This window comes from Delphinus delphis, chromosome 8, assembly GCF_949987515.2.
Source record: "Delphinus delphis chromosome 8, mDelDel1.2, whole genome shotgun sequence".
Lineage (NCBI taxonomy): Eukaryota > Metazoa > Chordata > Mammalia > Artiodactyla > Delphinidae > Delphinus > Delphinus delphis.
This window is the reverse complement of record NC_082690.1, coordinates 32,809,961-32,828,269: the sequence shown is the minus strand read 5'-3', so window position 1 is coordinate 32,828,269 and position 18,309 is coordinate 32,809,961. Positions and strand designations below refer to the sequence as shown.

Genomic DNA, 18,309 nt, shown 5'->3' with positions numbered 1-18,309 from the left:
AAACACTAAAAATAAACTGAAAAGGAGAATCTTGTGATTTTTTTTTTACAAACCCCTACATTTCCGTTCATGCTTTACAATTATAACAGAATTAGAACAAAAAGTAAAACTTATCAGAAAGAGTTCATAAAGTTTCGCGGTTTTTTTTTTATTATGTGGGAGATGGACCTTTTCCAGTCAGGCTGACCAATGCTCATCTTCCCCCTTACAGATTATCAAGATTTCCTCTGACCCACGAACAAAGAAGCAAAGGTATTTCAGTAAATGCCACGCCGATACGCCCCGGTTAAGAAACAGTCACGCTTTTCGGGTCATGGAAATCCCCGAGTGGGTCTGCCAGGCCACTGATTAAGGGGAAGTGTGTGTGGTTATTACCGCTGGAGTTCCCCTAAATCTTCAGAGGAAAGCACCAGCGAACAAGCAAACCGCTGGGAGGAGTGCGGGACAAATGGAGTGGGGTGGGGGTGGGGAAGGGGAGGAGCGGGGGTGGGGGGAGACGTTTAAAAGGCAGCGTGAGACTCCAACCCGCACCGAACAGCGGGCCGACGGCTGTCACCCGCCAAGACTCGGCCGGCACAACCCGACTGCCGCGCACCTGCCGGGGTCGGCAGGCCGGCCGGTAGAGCTGAGGTGAGTGAGCGAGCGTGCGCGTGCGCGCGACCGTTTGTGTCTGTGCGCGTGTCCGTGTGCGCGCGACCCCCAACGTCTCCGCACTGCGTCCCGCGTGGGCGGGGGCCACGGCTGCCGCTCGTCTAGGGGCGCACGGTAATCAGACCTGCTGCAGGGCCCAGAGGTCGGCTCCAGGCCGGCTCTCGAGCCGACCAGGGACGGCAAGAGAGTGGGAGCCCGGGCGGCCCTTCCCGGCGGGGCCGTGCTGGTCCGGCCGGTCTTCGCCGCCGCCCAGACTTGCCCTCCAGCCCGTGGGGCCTCCGGGTCCGGCGCTGCCTCGCTGACACTCACTTTCCGTCCGCCTTCCTGCCGGGTGTGCAGTTCCTGTTTTCCTTTTGCAGTGAGTCAGTGGAATGGGGAAGCTTTGACAGTTTGTTTAACTCGATTGCCAAGAGATATCACCGGGCCTTAGACGGTGCCAGATGAGCTTCAGCACAGAGCCTAAAGCAGAGCTTGGGCATAGAAAGGACTCAGTAAAATCTTTTTTTAATGGACAGACGGAGGAGTGTTCCCAAGTGGTGGCAGAAAAAGCAGATTTTTGGTGGTTTTCCTGGTGATCAGCATGGAAACCCTGTAGTGCTCTTAATCTAGTTAGTAAAGTGCCGGAGGTATTTATCCGATCCTAAACTAACAGTAATGTTAACTTTGTTTGCCATTATTTGTTGCTAACATTAGGTGTTTCTAATATCCACTGTATTCAACGACTCCCTTAGAAGACTTTACATGTGTTTTCAGGTTTAATTCTCACAGTCCTAAGAAGCACTTGCCCAGGATCACACCCCTGGTATGCGGAGACTGAATGATATTGGAAACTCGAGATGTCTGACTCCAAAGCCTGGTATTAAACCATCACTGAGCAGACTTTGTAGTCATTAATGTAAAATTGATATCCTTAATACCATGCAAATGAGGGCGCTGTGGTCCTGGGGGGCTCAGTCAAGTTAGTGAAATTCACTTCTCAGCAAAAAGTCTTAAGTGTCTACAATATATGCCAGGCTGAATGGATGGTGGGAGTGGGAGGGCTGGTACAGAGCTGAAACAGTTATGCTGTGAAGGAGCTCACAGACTAGGGGGAGGCAGAGAGAAAAGGCACACTTAAACTCCAGTGTCTGAGACATGGATGTGCTAAGTGCCCAAGAGGATAGACACACCCAACATCGCTGGCATCAGGGAGGTTGCCCACTGGAAATGATGGAGTAGGAAGTGATGAGGTTGGGGACTTGAGCCAATCTGAGAAGGAGCCACAAGAAAGGAAAGAGGAATCCCAAGAGAGTGGTATCAGAAGCCAAGGGACTAGAATATTTCATAGAGGAAGTGGACCCCAGTGTCAGGTGTGAAAAATTCCACTGGTTTTGGGAAAGAAAAGATTGGTGTTACTCATACTGAGAGTGGTTTTCCACAGACACAGAAAACAAACGTGGTTACCAAAGGGAAGGGCAGGGGATGGATAAATTAGGAGGATGGGATTGACATATACACACTACTATATATAAAATAGATAACCAACAAGGACCTACTGTGCAGCATAGGAACTATACTCACTATCTTGTAATAACCTATAAGGGAAAAGAATCTGAAAAAGAATATATATATATATATATATATATATATATATATATATATATATAAAATTGAATCATTGTGCTGTACACCTGAAGCTAACACATTGTAAATCAACTATACTTCAAATAAATAAAAGAAAAAGAGAGTGGTTTTAAGTGGTGCCGGCTAAAGCCGGTTGTATTGGGAGACCTTCACCATAGACAGTTGTTCATTTCATTTGGCTGTGAAGCGAAGGTGAGATACAGGGTAGTTGCTAGAGTGAAAAGTAGGGTTGAAAGAGGGTTTTTTGGTTTTGTTTTCATTTGAAAGCTGAGACAGAATTAAGCATGCTTGTTATATTGAAGGAAAAGACCCAGTAGAGAGAGTAGAAGAAATGAGGAGGATGGGGTTAAGAGCAAGGTTTCTGAGGCCAGTGGGGGAGGATGGGATTCTTTTAAGTGAGGCAGTAAGTGGGTTGTGAGCAAAAAGGGCATGGATTTGAGAATGTGAAAGGATTACTACTCAATGATGTCTCTTTGAGAAATCGAAGTCAAAACAATCTACTGAAAGTGAGATGAGGAGTTGTGGAGGAGAAATTTGAGGAAGGTATTGAAGGTTTAGAAGAGTTGCATAGGCCAGTGGGCTAGGCTTAAGAAGAATTGATGAGAGATAGTGAAGGGCCAGCCAAGGTGAAGCCTGACGTCATGCTGGTTTCTGTCTACAAGGTTGTAGATCTTCCCCAGCAGCATTTAGAATTCTAGGTGTTGCATATATATGGAATTTAAGAAAAAAGATGTCATGAAGAACCTAGGGGTAAGACAGGAATAAAGACGCAGACCTACTGGAGAACGGACTTGAGGATATGGGGAGGGGGAAGGGTGAGCTGTGACAGGGCGAGAGAGCGTCATGGACATATACACACTAACAAACGTAAGGTAGATAGCTAGTGGGAAGCAGCCGCATGGCACAGGGATATTGGCTCAGTGCTTTGTGACAGCCTGGAGGGGTGGGATAGGGAGGGTGGGAGGGAGGGAGACGCAAGAGGGAAGACATATGGGAGCATAGGTATATGTATAACTGATTCACTTTGTTATAAAGCAGAAACTAACACACCATTGTAAAGCAATTATACCCCAATAAAGATGTAAAAAGAATTCTAGGTGTTGGAAATGGATAGGACAGAGGTTGAATGGATCCAGGGTTGGCATCTTGGCATATTTTTGTATACTTATTGTATAACTGTTGCCTAAATGTCCACAGACATGCCTTGTTTCCACATCAAAGCTTCTTTAGGGCAAGATCTGTGTAAGGGGTTTGAAATCTTAACTGCATAGGGGCCAGGCAGGTGATATAAATGAACGAAACTAGGGGTGTCTTTTTTAAACAAAAGCACACTTTGCTTACATATTTAACATGTAGGAATAGTCTTCCTTTCCACAAAGAAATATGTTACTCTCATTTTTCTCAAAAAATGTCCCTCTTTGTCTACCTTTCATTTTTGTTACTTTTGATAGACACAGGTATTAGAACAATTCCACTTTCTTCATAATTCTACTGTGAGAAAAACAACAGTGCCAGCTCAGTGACAAAAAGCAACTGACAGTCTCCGTATCAGAGTGCCAAAGGGGAGAGCGTGTGCCTTCCCTAAAGGGTGCAGCCGCTGCTCGGCACTAGCTGATTCTTGCCATGCAGGAATAAATGCCCAGTGTAGCCAGGTCTTCTGATTTTTCAGGATAAGGTTGGGATCTAGAATGTCCTGGGAAATTTCTTACTTTTTTTTTTTTTTGGCCCCTCCATGTGTGGCATGTGGGATCTTAGTTCACTGTCCAGGGATTGAACCCGCGTCCCCTGCAGTAGAAGCACGGAGTCTCAACCACTGGACCACTAGGGAAGTCCAGAAATCTTACTTTTATTTTATTTATTACTTTTTTTTTTACAGAAATCCTTTTAAAAATTTTTTATTTATTTTATTTTAATTTATTTTTGGCCACATTGGGTCTTTGTTGCTGCGCGGGGGGCTTTCTGTAGTTCCGGCGAGCGGGAGCTACTCTTTGTTGCAGTGCGCGGGCTTCTCCTTGCAGTGACTTCTCTTGTTGCGGATCACGGGCTCTAGGCGCGCGGGCTTCAGTAGTTGTGGCACATGGGCTCAGTAGTTGTGGCTCGCGAGCTCTAGAGCACAGGCTCAGTAGTTGTGGCGCACAGGCTTAGTTGCTCCACGGCATGTGGGACCTTCCTGGACCAGGGCTCAAACCCGTGTCCCCTGCATTGACAGGCGGATTCTTAACCACTGAGCCACCAGGGAAGCCCAGATATCTCTTACTTTTAAAAAATGTTGGTAATTAACTAAAACATTTAAACGTACTGTGGTATTTTTCTAAGAAAAATCTTACTTGGAAAACTGGTGAAATTCAAATAAGGCATATAGATTAACAGCATTGTATCAGTGTTACTTTCCTGGTTTCTATGGTTATACGAGGATATGTAAATGCAGGATATGTGAGAACTCTTATTTTTATGTTTTCTCTATGTATAAATTAATTGCAAAATAAAAGGTTAAAAGAATTAGTGAAATGCTGGAGTCCAATTCTGTGCAAGCCAAACATAATACCTCTGCTGGCCACCAATTTGAGCCTTCTGGTTTTCATCTGGGATTTCTTGGCCTCTGCAGTACCTAATACTACAGCACCTTGTATGTCACAGACATTCAGTAAATACTAGTGCTCTGCTTTGGAAAAAATGTTTAAAAAGAGATCATGGTGTTACATCTATGAATTATTTGACTTTTAATATTGTCTTTTTTTTTTTTAACAGGTTTTACAAAAGAGACGAACTGTTCTACTTCTAGGTTTATTCCAGTTTTTTCTATAAATCAAAACATCTCAAAATGGAGGCCTAAAACTCTTAAAAGGGACTTAGTCTAATCTCCGGGAGGTAGTTTTGTGCATGAATAAACAAAGTAGTTAACAGGAGTTTTTGGTATCGAAAGAATGTTAATTTTAAAAATATGATTTGATTATAAGAGGTATAACTATAAAGTAATAATAAGTTTGATTCTGATGTTGATTTGTGGATATAAAGAAATGATTGTAGCTGGGACATATTGTTGAACTACTTTTCTCAAAGTTGGCCAGGCAGTCTCCCACTGGCTGCTGTGTAGAATAGAAAAAAGTACCTGTGTTTGGTAAAGATTTTAAAATGAGTGACAGTTATCTAGAACAAAGAGTTAATATTCAACCCTCTGCTAAATTAGAGAAACATGCATATAAAATCTTTGGCATGTTAAAAGATTTCTGCAATGACAAAGAAATGTCAAGAATAAAACTTTTTGATAGGTGCAACAAATTTAGAGCAAGTATGAAAGATAAACGTGATGATTGGTAAAGAAATTAACCATTTGTAAGACTGTTGATATTTTGAAAGTCAAAACTTTAGTTTGTTCAAATGGGCTGTTATTTCTGAGAAAAATTAGAATGAGAATGATGACTGGATGGTTACATTTTGGTAAATGAACAAACTTATTCCAAAAGAAAATTCACACAGAGACAGTAGTAATACCAAGAATGAAAGGAATACTGAAGTCAGACATAATAATTCACCTCTGAGGGCAATTATCACTAGTATTTAGATATATTTCTTCTCCCACCTGGAAATAAAGCATTGAAGTCTGCAGTAAAAAGCCCCAACATATGTGGGACCCAGGAAGCATGCTTGCAAAACACTTCTAGAAAAAAAAACCATGTTGACTTGTTTATTGGTTATTACTGACATTATTGACACAGAACCTACTGACTAATAGCTACTTATAATTGAGAAATTCTGAATTTTGAGATCTCTGCTGTTCAAAAGAAGTAGATTGTGACAAAATAAATTTATTTTTGTCATAATAAATTCTGGTTCAAGGTATGCTATCTGTGAAATAATTTCTGACCAAAGCCAGATTTTTTTATCCATCTTTTTTTTTTTTGATTATTTATCTTAGCTTGCAGACTCAGCACTCTGACTGTTGACTGTTTTTAAAAGTAAATCCATTATCAGGAGATTTGATTTTGGTTCTCAACAGCATGAAGCTGAGTCTAAAAGACCAAGTGAGCAAATGTATTCATCTCTGATAATTTATTTGAAATGCAATGTTTAATTTGCTAAGATCTAGTGGTATTGCTATGACTAAGCAATCAGGTACCTATCTATGGGAAGTAATTATTATTTAATAAATCTTGAAACCAGGTCTTGAGATGTAGGAACCAATTCTGTTATTACTTAAGCTCTTTATTTGGAAGAAAATTTTGAATTGTTTTGTTCTCCCTAATAAAATGGTTGTAGGAAGAAAAATTAATTTGAGCAAGATTTTGGATAGACTGTATTTCATTGAATCTAAGATGTCATCATTTGTAAAGCACACCATTATTTTATGTACCTCTAAGAAATAAAAATGCTGTTAATTAAAATGTGACATGCCATTCATTAATTGTAAGATACCTCTCCATAGCAGAGATATTAAAACATGCATCTTAGAATCAGTGAAATATGATAGTCCATTCTTTTCCTCTTTCGAGGTAGGTCTTATGCTTTTTTTTTCTTCTGGCTACAAAATTTCACAATTTAAAAACAAAATAAACATACTTTGAATATTTTTGTGTGTATAGAATGCTTACACAGCATAGCTTTCTGCCAAAACAAACTAGCTATGTGAGACATTTTATCTTCAGGCTGACTGGATGTCACTGAAGCATACTAGTGGAGAGGGTGACCTACCTGTGGAGATATCTGACACTAAATGGCATCTTGATGACCTAAAGCACTCTACACTTTTATGAAGGGTTTTAATTTTCATCACAAGGTACTGTGTAGCATCATGTTTACATTGTATGCAAGAGTATACAGAGGTGCAGGTACATAATTGGCCCTTAAACTGTATCAATATAGGATTTAGAATCTTGCCATGCTATAACCCTAAATGCATAGAAGAAAAAAGAATGAAAGATTTCCTGTTCTAAGTGTTCAGTCTAGTACTAAAATTAATAAAAATCAAAACCCATGCACAAAACTACCTCCCCAGAGAAAGGCTAGTCCCTTTTCCTCCCCATCCATTTCATTATGAACATAGTAGAAAATAGCGTATTCTTATCAAATTTGATGAAAAGTGCCAACATATTTGAATTGAAGTATGACTTTTCGTGTGAGCTGTACCGAATGTCCACCTATTCGGCTTTCCCCGCCGGTGTTCCTGTCTCAGAAAGGAGTCTTGCTCGTGCTGGTTTTTATTATACTGGTGTGAATGACAAGGTCAAATGCTTCTGTTGCGGACTGATGCTGGATAACTGGAAACAAGGAGATAATCCTATTGAAAAGCATAAAAAGTTGTATCCTAGCTGTAGCTTTGTTCAGAATCTAAATTCAGTTAACATCTCGGGAGCCACTTCTCAGCCTACTTTTCCTTCTTCAGTAACAAATTCCACGCACTCATTACTTCCAAGTTTGGAAAACAGTGGCTGTTTCAGTGGCTCTTATTCAAGCTTTCCATCAAATCTTTTAAACTCTGGACCAAATCAAGATTTTTCTGCCTTGAGGATAAGTCCCTACCGTTGTGCAATGAATACCGAAAAAGCCAGATTACTTACTTTCCAGATGTGGCCATTGACTTTTCTGTCACCAACGGATCTGGCAAAAGCAGGCTTTTACTACATAGGACCTGGAGATAGAGTGGCCTGCTTTGCCTGTGGTGGAAAATTGAGCAACTGGGAACCAAAGGATGATGCTATGTCAGAACACCTGAGACATTTCCCCAACTGCCCATTTTTAGGAAGTCAGCTTCAAGGCACTTCAAGATACACTGTTTCTAATCTGAGCATGCAGACATATGCAGCCCGCTTCAAAACATTCTGTAACTGGCCCTCTAGTGTTCCAGTTCATCCTGAGCAGCTTGCAAGTGCAGGTTTTTATTATATGGGTAAGAAACTTAATCTGATAATAAAAAACAAATATTCAACATGTGTTATCTCATACATTTTAGTGGTCAAATTATATGTATTCATAAGTTTTGGTCCAAAATTAATTTTAGGTCACAGTGATGATGTGAAATGCTTTTGCTGTGATGGTGGGCTGAGGTGTTGGGAATCTGGAGATGATCCATGGGTGGAACATGCCAAGTGGTTTCCAAGGTAATTATTGTGAAATTTTCTTTGCAAATGTGTGTGATTATTGTGAGAGGAGTTATATGTGTTTACCTTACAATCAACTGTTGCTTTATTCTGTCTTTGTTTCAAAAATACATTTATGAATAAATTTAGGAGGGATTACGTAGAAAAATAATTACTTAAAAGGTTTCGATGGAAAGTTAAGATAAAGAGGAAATAATTTAGGGTTTCTTTGTGTGTGTAATTAATATATATACATGTATATTAAAATAACATATGCTCATTATAAAACCAAAGTTACACATTGTAGGAAAGTAGGAAAGTACAGAGACAAAAAAAAATTTAAATGTCCAGAAACCTCACCACCTAAAGTTGACCACAGTCACCATTTTAGTTAACATCCCTCCAGAGACATCTCTTTATGCATATGTACATATATACATAAATGTATACAATTTTACATGAATTAGATATATTTACTGTTTTGAAACTTTTTTCAGTCAACATGTTTTGAACATATTTCCATTTATTCAACACTCAATAATATTAACTGATTACCTATTATCAAGCACTATTGTAGATGCTTAATATACTCAGTTGAACAAAACCAAGACTCCTGGTCTCATATGCTAGACTTACAGCAGGAGAGGACAGACAATGAATAAAAACTTAATAAATAAGTTATATAGCATGTTGGAAGATAATAAGTGCTATGGATAAAAAGAAAAAAGGGAGCTTGGGTAAGGGAGATCAGAGGCACCAGACTGGTTACAATATTAAGTAGGGTCATCAGAGTAAATATAGACCCATCTCATCTGTTTTGATCACTACATAGCATTTTGTTGTCATGTCTTACACTTTTGATTATTCTATACTTGTTTACACTCTCCCTTTTTTACTAAAATCAGGTAGCCTATAATTTTTCATGGTCAACACTTTTAGTATTTTTAGTGTTGATTACTAAACTTAGTATCCTAACATTTGCATTATATAATTTTTTATATGATACTATGTCTTCATTTATAGCAACTTTGCACTCCCCAAATATTTCAAATTTCAAAAATTATGAAGATTAAAAAGAACACCTTACATAGACATTTTTAAAAAGTGCTGCTAGCTTTCTATTGTGGTAATTTTGTGAATATATAAAAAGAACAGTAAATTTGCTTTGGTAGTGTCATGAATTCATTTTGTACTTAAATTTGACCATGGATATATAGTATCTAGAAACTACCAAACTTGTGAATGTCTGACTTCTTAGAAAATGTGTTAAGCTTCCTCATTCTTTCTATGTATATTTTCAGCTTTTAAACATACAAAGCTTATGTATGAACAGTATCATTTATTAGGGAACTTTCTACCTGTCTCCTTGGCTCATGAATGTTCAGAATGTTTTTAGGAATCTTAGAATAGTTGAAGAGAGCAGCAAGAACCTTGGGGTGGAGACAGCCTTACTTATCTCAGTAGACTGAGAGCCTCACAATCCTTATCCACATCAGCCTTGGCCGGGTACCAGTTACAGCCTTCCTCTTGCTTATATCATCTTACCTTTGAGTGCAGTATCTCTTATCACTTCCTATATGCTAAATGAATAGTCAAGTGGTTATAATTATGTTTATGTTCACTTGAAAGATTTAGCAGTCTACAAATGACCAGATTAAAATAACCCCCCAGATTTAATTTTCCTTACATTTTAGGTGTGAGTACTTGATACGAATTAAAGGACAAGAATTCATCAGTCGAGTTCAAGCCAGTTACCCTCATCTACTTGAACAGGTAGGGACAGTTTTTTTGTTGTTTAAATCATTCATTAAATTGATTTTCTGATAAATTATTTTCTGATAATTACAGAGAGTAGTATTTTAGTGAAAAGACAAGTCAATTTAAAAATACATTTTCTTTTTTCAACACCCAGCATGATCTTAGAGAGTGCTATTCTTTGGATAACAGCAGATCCATAATTAGAAACCTTCTGAAAAATAATATTTAAGTTATGTTTCTGAGTATTTCTCCAACAAAGTTGCAATAAATTAAATTATTTGAGGAAAAAATTGACTGGATAGTAGCATTTAATAATTTTACTATATAAATTTTTCTTAAAAGGATTTGAGGAAGATAATTGTATTGCTCTTTCTAATCTTCCCAGAAAAGCAAGTAAGAACTTAGAGAATAGTTTGAGGGTCAAACACTTCCTAGCCACAGTCAATGGAAATAAAGGGTCCAGCTTATCCCAAAGGAACACCCAGAAAATGGAAGATCTTTGGGATGATAGGCAAACAGTGATTGTCTTACAGGTCACTGAAAAGGTGTAGCCCTTTTCCTGCCTTAATGAAAATGGATTTTATTTGTTAATACACACATACACACGCACACACGAAGAAACTCTATTAGTTTATGGCCTACAGAATTGCTGTTGAATGTAAATGAAATTTTGCTTTTGACATAAAAAATTATGTTACCAGTAAACAAGTTAGTTTGCAATAAATTGAATAAATTAGGTCTCTTGATTAATTTTTATTGCAATGAACAAGATAAGATTTACATTTTAATTTATATACATTTTTTTAGCTGTTATCTACTTCAGACAATCCAGAAGATGAAAATGCAGAGTCACCAAGTATGTATACTAATAATAATTACTGCATTTAAATGTTAGAACCATTTGATACTGTTAAGATTGAAAGTTGATAATTATAATAATATACATTTATATTATGAGTTATAATTTACAGTGAATTTTCAAATACATTATTGGTATTTTTCAAATTTTAGTGCATCTCATAATTGCCTGAGGAGCTCTAAAAAATATTACAGATTTCTAGTCTCCACTTTAACCCTACTGAATTGAATCATAGTATCTGAAGGTGGGGCTTGAGCATCTATAGTTTTAACAAGCTTCAGACATCCAGCCTAACCCTTGTTCTCAGACCAGTGTGGGAACAGGTGCACTATGACATTAGATTGCATACATATTCTTTCTATGAAATGGAGAGAGCAGAAAATAATATTCTCATTTTTCAATAGGTACTCAGAGGCTCAGAGAGGTTAAGTGACTTGTCCACCACCTTAAACTTGAAAGGTGATAGAGCCAATATTTGAACAAGCTCTTCTCCCTTATCTAGTGTTAAATTCAGTTCAATAAATATTTGTTGTGCTTCTGCTATTCTGGGGAAAGAATAGACAACAGGATAAACATAACACCTGCTCTCATGAGCTAGTGGTCTAAGGAATACAGGCAAATACACAGATAGGAGAACAGTGTGGAAAGTAAAGTGTTCTCTGAGAGCACATGCGGGACAATTAGCCCAGACTTGGAAGATCAGAAAAGGCTTTCCAGAGGAAGTATTTGTCTTAGCACAGAATCAAAGGGAAGAATAGTAGTTAACCAAATAACAACGGGAGGAAAAGAATATTCTTGGCAGAGAGAACAGCACATGAAAGATTTAAGTAACAAAAGAGAACAGGAACACTTGAAGAACTGAACAAAATTCTGTATCGCTAGAAGTAGGATTTGCAAACAGGTAAATGAATGAAGCAGGCTAGCTTAAGAGTGGTCAGCACTGTAGGCAGAATTTGACCCAAGAGCCATCAGTTTGTGGCTTCTGGGATAGAAGGCGAATGAGTAAGTGGCAAGAGATGAGGCTGAAGGGGTAAACAGGGTCCAGATTGCATAAGATATTGTAAGGCACAGTTGAATGTTATCCTAAAAGCAAAGGAATCGTTGTTGGAATTTAAGAAGGAATGTGACACATTCAGATTTTTGTTTTTAAAAAGTCATTCTGGTTACAATGTTGAGAATGAATTAGACAGGAGCAATAGTTTAGGAGGCCATTGCAGTAATAGATATGAGTGATTACAATTGGCCTCTTTCAAAATTATGTTAAACATATTTGATTTAGAAAGCTCATTTGTTCATTCAACATGGGGAAAAAGGAATCTCAGTGCTGGTGGGGATGATCCCAACATTGTTTCTTTCTCCCACTCATATTTATGCCAGATAATGCATATTTTGAATCTGAATACAATATTCCATATTCCTATTTTAGTGACTGAACAGGTATATCGTTATTTTAAATCTAAGAAAGGTAATACAAAATAGTACCTACACATTTTCTGGGCCTTATGTTTTTGATATTGTAATAACTCGCAATTTAGAAAATATACAGACTATCCCAATATGTGTTAAATTCTTTATTCCGTATAGTTATTCATTTTGGACCTGGAGAAAACCATTCAGAAGATGCAGTCATGATGAATACACCTGTTGTTAAAGCTGCTTTGGAAATGGGCTTTAGTAGAAGGCTGATAAAGCAGACAGTTCAGAGTAAAATCCTAACAACTGGAGAGAATTACAAAACTGTCAGTGATCTTGTATTAGATTTACTTAATGCAGAAGATGAAATGAGGGAAGAGGAGAAAGAAAGAGCAACTGAGGAAGAAGAATCAGGTACACATATTTACTTACAGTCTCCATTTCCATAAGGATGTCACTGCACATAAGTTATTGAAAATATAGTCAATGCAATTGGATTTTAAGTTCAACGTTCTGCATTTGAATTATGAAAACTTTCTTCACATTAAAATATATTTGAATTTCTTGTTAGTAAATTGAAAATATAAGTACATATATTGAGTGAAAGCATTTCACAGGAAACCAAAAGTTTCCTGCTTTTTCTTAATTTCTATTTTTATTCTGGGTAATTGACTGTGTAATTATTCATGGCACATTTTTGATCCCAGACTAGTTGCTCACTCCTCTTTGCTATAAATTGGGGTGGGATCAGGAACAATAATTAATTTTAATATTAGTGTAACAGTGTGTCTCAGCCTGTGACTGTAAATTAATGTACAAATTATGATTACATTTCCTATTTGCCCACACAAGAACTGAATTCCCCTTTGGAGTGTCCCTGTGTTATTTAGGGGAGCTCTAAGACACTGTTTCACATTCTCCCAAGACAAGTTATCCATGCCCTTCCATGCTAGCCTTGTCTGCTCCCTGTTGCCTCTACTGTGTTGAGGCTCATCCCCTCCTCTGGATGAGCATGTTCATTCTAATCTGGTTGCTCCACTGCTATCATCACTCTGGCCTGGACAAAGAGAAATGTTGGTCTCTCCTTTGCCACTCCTTCCAAAGCATGGACCAGATCCAAGAGTCCTTTCAACACAACTGAAAACAGATTACAATTTTTAACAAGCTCTTACTGGAGATTTAGGGATAACAGAAGGACATTACATCACAGATGGCAGTTGACAGCTATAACTGTATGTGGCCTCTCTTGGTGCCCCTAAGCCCATCCTCATGAATCTCTTGGCCCAGCTCCTGATTCATCTCTGTGTAGCTCTGGCCAGTTTTAACAAATGACTAGGAAAGTCCCAAGCGGAGCTCAGGCCCCCAAATATCCACAAAGCCCAGAATGAGAAAGGTTTGCCCCATATCCTTGTCCAAGGCCATCTGGGACCTCTTCCTTCCCAGGATGTTGACGGTGAGATTGTTCACTCCATTCCCGGAAAAATCTACCCTTGGCCAACCCAGACAAAAATATCAGATCACAGTAATACAGCATCCTCTATTTACCAAAGTGTGAATTATTCAGTTCTACATGTCACCAGTACAGCAGCAACATAGTCCAAGTTCATCTTTGCCCAGCCAAGTTCTCCTTTTCATTGTGAAGTGAAGATAGGGCTGCATGTCCTTCCTGTAGTCCTCTCAGTCTTAACCACTGGTCATCAGTGAACAACTGCTCAAAGAAGAGAACACCCATTTCCACAATTGTTTATAGACCCTATGAAGTCTAAAGTCTAAAGAAAAATACTTATTTTTCTTCCAAAAAAAAAAATCAACAGTTTCCAGAGTTGACTCCAAGTCAACAGTATACAATAACTTGCATTGTCAAAAATATCCGTTAGCTTCTCAGCTCACTGTTATATCCATACTACCTAGCGCAGTATCTGTATATAGTCTGTGCTCAAGAAATATTTTTTTGAATGACAATGAAAATACTTAAAGTTTACGTTACTGATTACTTTATAGTTTCCCAGAACAGTAGGTGAGTGATTTCTTGACAGATGTGTAAATAAAGAGGCAACTTAGAGAATATGCTTCAAAGGTTTATTCAAGTCTTTACCTCTTATAAACCGGAATACAGTCTATGACTTTGAAGTGAGACTATTTTCTGCAGCTACTAGCAATCCAGTTTTAGAAATCTTAAGAATTTCAGAGAACTTCTTACATTAGTTTAAGTAAAATGTAATTAGAAAAATTAAAAATTAAAAAATTAATATACTTTAACATCAAGTATAAATTATATTTTAATTTCCTAAAATATCACTACTTCTTAACCATAGATTACTTAACAATATGTTAAGTTCTAATTCTTCCATCCCTCTGGCTGTTAATTCTTTGTTCCTACTGCTGTTTAAGTTGCCGAGGCCTGATGGTTCATTTGTTCAACAGGTATTTGTGGAACATTGACTTTGTGCCAGACACTGTTCTAGGTCCTGATCCTTTTCTCATTTATTCTCAGAGCTTCAATTCTCTTCAAAATGTGTATCTAGAGCCTGGACTTTCTGACTAAGCACTGTTTTTTATTTCTTATTAAACAGTTCTATTTATATGTCCTATTATTTGACAAAGTCAGAGTTTCTAAAATCTAATGATCATCTCCCCTCAAATAATTCTTTAAACAGCCCAACTTCTCTTTTTATTTTATAGAAAAGCTTTATGGATCATGGTAAAACTATATGATAGTTAATTAATAAACTTGGAATCATAAGTCATATTCCAAAGAGATAATAAAATTGCAGAGTTTCAAATATAAAATATTTTACCACTAGATACAAAATCTAGATCTGGAAGAAGAATACGGAGATCCTATAGGACAGGAAGGTATTGACAAGTAGGATTTATTTTTCAAAATGCTGTTAGTGCCTTTCCCCCCTTACTATAAAACCTTGAGGTAATAGCAATATCATGTCTAATTTTGGGAAATAATAATTAATTAATAATTTCATCTTAAAATGGAATTTTAAAGAAGTTTTATGGGTGACTGATAATTTAAGAAATGTTCTGTCATTTTAATTCCCTTGATTTTGCCTTTCCCCACTTTGACTAGAGTAGATTAAAATTTCAATTTTATTTGGTTCTAAGTTTTATTGGTTAAAGGATTGGCAGTATTGCAGAATGGTAGAGAGCATAGATTATGAAACCAAATTGCCTCAGTTTGACTTTTGCTAGTTGTGTGTCCTTCAGCAATTTACTTGCCTCACTGTACCTCTATTTTCTTACCTGCTAAATGAGGGTACTAGTACCTACCTCAAAGGGCTGTTGTGAAGATGAAATGAGTTAGTGCATGGAAAGTGCCTACCACAGTGCTCAGTGTTAGTTCTTATTATAAGTAGAATTACTATCAAGCACAGGGCATCAGGTACCCCCAAAGCTAGCAATCAACTTCAGTGCCAACTGATTATGAATTATGGTTGTTTTCATTCAGTTATATGTGTATATGTGGAAGGAAGTTTGTGGGCAGAGTTTGAACGTGATTGTGTTTGTGTTCTTTTCTATAAAGATGACCTATCATTAATCCGGAAGAATAGAATGGCACTTTTTCAACGTTTGACTTGTGCGCTTCCAATCCTGGATAGTCTACTAACTGCCAGAGTGATTACCGAGCAAGAATGTGATGTTATTAAACAAAAAACACAGACATCCTTACAAGCAAGAGAACTGATTGATACTATCTTAGTAAAAGGAAATTTTGCAGCCACCATATTCAAAAACTCTCTACAAGAAATTGACCCCATGTTATACCAGCATTTATTTGGTGAGTGCTGGAAAATTACTTTTGGAACTTCCTAGGTCAATTGAAAATACGCTTTTATTAATGATTTGTGATTATTGAAAATAATTCAACCTAATTTATAAACTATTAATTGTACAAAAAGATTGAAGGCTTTCATTGCCTTGACATTATGAAAATTATCTATAGTATTTGGGCAGAGTCTAAACTGTTAGTTTAAAAATATATATTCTGTGACTAAATATTGTTAACCTTATTTGTCATAGTAATGCTTTTGCTTTTTCTCCCTTAGTGCAACAAGACATAAAATACATTCCCACAGAAAATGTTTCAGGTAAAATAGTATTAATAATTTAAATAAGTAGAAAACATTGTTTTTTATTTTCTTGGCTTTTCATTGGAGGAGAAGCAGCAAATTGCCTTTTATTAAAATTTTTTTTCTCTTCTTAGATTTACCAATGGAAGAACAATTGAGGAGACTACAAGAAGAAAGAACATGTAAAGTGTGTATGGACAAAGAAGTGTCCATAGTGTTTATTCCTTGCGGTCATCTAGTAGTTTGCAAAGATTGTGCCCCTTCTCTAAGAAAATGCCCTATTTGTAGAGGTACAATCAAGGGTACAGTTCGTACGTTTCTTTCATGAAGAAGATCTAAAACTTTGTCTAAACTTTAGAATTAGTGGATTACATATATTGTAATTTTAACTTTGATACTGATTTGGTTTCTTTAAGATTTCTTATTTATTTACAACAATTTTGTTTTATATAAATATCTAAAACATAAACATACATATTTTATGTAGCATGGGAATGATAGGCTTTTGTTTTTGTGAACAAAAAACAGGAATAGGACTATAAGCACAATACTAAATGAAAATTTCAGCACTATTGAAATTGTAAGTGAAGTAAAATTTAAGATTTTGAACTGAAGTTTCATAGTTTTAAATATTTTGGAGTTGTATTCAGGATCAGTAACATGGATTCTCTTGCTTTTTCCCTCAATGTCCTATACACAGAAGGTCTTGATGTTTGTTGAATGACTTTTTTGGGACATGATGTTTTTGTAAAGAATTCTGTGAGGAACATTTTAATAAATCAATCAAAATTACGCTTGTTCTTAATACCTTCATTTCTATGATAATCGGATAGTTTACTAACTCCCAGCCTCCTTCCATACCTCCCTAAGACCTCTTGAATATTGAACTACAGTTTAGATCCCTTTCTGTAAGATGCTTCTTCATTTATACTTGTAGAGCACAGAGGTCAACCACACCTGGCTTTAATCTATAGGATTTTATAGGATGTCTGAGTCAAAATGAAATAATCTTCCCAGTAAATTTCTTTATTCATTTGTCTGTTGATTCATTCAAGGAAGTCTCATGCCTGCCCTACCCATTGGGAAAAGCCCCTAGTTTTATTCTCACCACTTTGGTATTAATTCTGGGACTTGAAAAGTACACTGGTTAGCAGCGTTTGGAACAAACAGCTTGTTCTCGTAAATCAATTTGTTCTGTACTGCCAGTGCAGAAAAATTTCCTCCTTTGCATTACTTTTTGGTACTCAACATGTCCAATTCATAATTCTCTATCCTTTGCTTCCTGTAGAGTTTTTAGGGCTTTAAAACCAGAAGTGACACTATAGTTGGGAATAGACTGGAGAGACAAGCAAAGGCCAGTCATCTAAACCAGTTCTAGATGTCTGCTGGAGTTCTACAGAAAGATTAGGAACCAAGCAAGAGGGGAGATTCCATCTCTTCATTCTGATGCTGGGAGACTACTTAGGATGCAACTGATTTTGCCTCTTTGTTAGAAAATTCAGTTGGCTAGCCTCATGCTAACCATAGTGTCCTGCTGGAGTGCAAGGCTGAATCCATTGTATTATTGCTTAGGTGATTAGTAACTCAGCTTTAAGATAAATACTTAGTATATACCCTTCTTGCAGCAGCTATTTTTTATCTGGTTCTTAGTTCATACTACACTTAATATTTGAACTTTGCCATCTCCACTGTGAAACTCTTGCTCATTTCTCATTTTGGTAATATATGTATAGCTAACATAACCAACTTATTTATCCAAATATTTTGTTATTTGCCTAAGTGTTAGTTAAATTGAAATTTTGTTTTGGAAAAAGAAAGTCACTGTAGATAATAATGGTAGCTTCACTTG

The 18,309-nt window shown here is 37.1% G+C and overlaps 1 protein-coding gene across 4 annotated transcripts; it reads left to right on the top strand.

The window, feature by feature from the left end:
- Positions 1-480: 480 nt before the first annotated feature.
- Positions 481-17,252, top strand: BIRC3 (baculoviral IAP repeat containing 3). Of its 4 annotated transcripts, XM_060018049.1 has the most exons (10): positions 481-630; positions 1,405-1,507; positions 5,023-8,158; positions 8,270-8,369; positions 10,043-10,121; positions 10,914-10,962; positions 12,550-12,792; positions 15,914-16,168; positions 16,437-16,478; positions 16,595-17,252. In XM_060018049.1, exons 3-10 carry the CDS (start codon positions 7,306-7,308, stop codon positions 16,786-16,788), a joined length of 1,815 nt encoding a protein of 604 aa, XP_059874032.1. In that variant the 5' UTR covers positions 481-630; positions 1,405-1,507; positions 5,023-7,305; the 3' UTR covers positions 16,789-17,252. The 4 variants fall into 4 exon arrangements, with proteins under 4 accessions (XP_059874032.1, XP_059874031.1, XP_059874034.1 ...); XM_060018048.1 differs by lacking the exon at positions 1,405-1,507; XM_060018051.1 differs by lacking the exon at positions 1,405-1,507 and having other exon boundaries at positions 481-1,009.
- Positions 17,253-18,309: the final 1,057 nt, after the last annotated feature.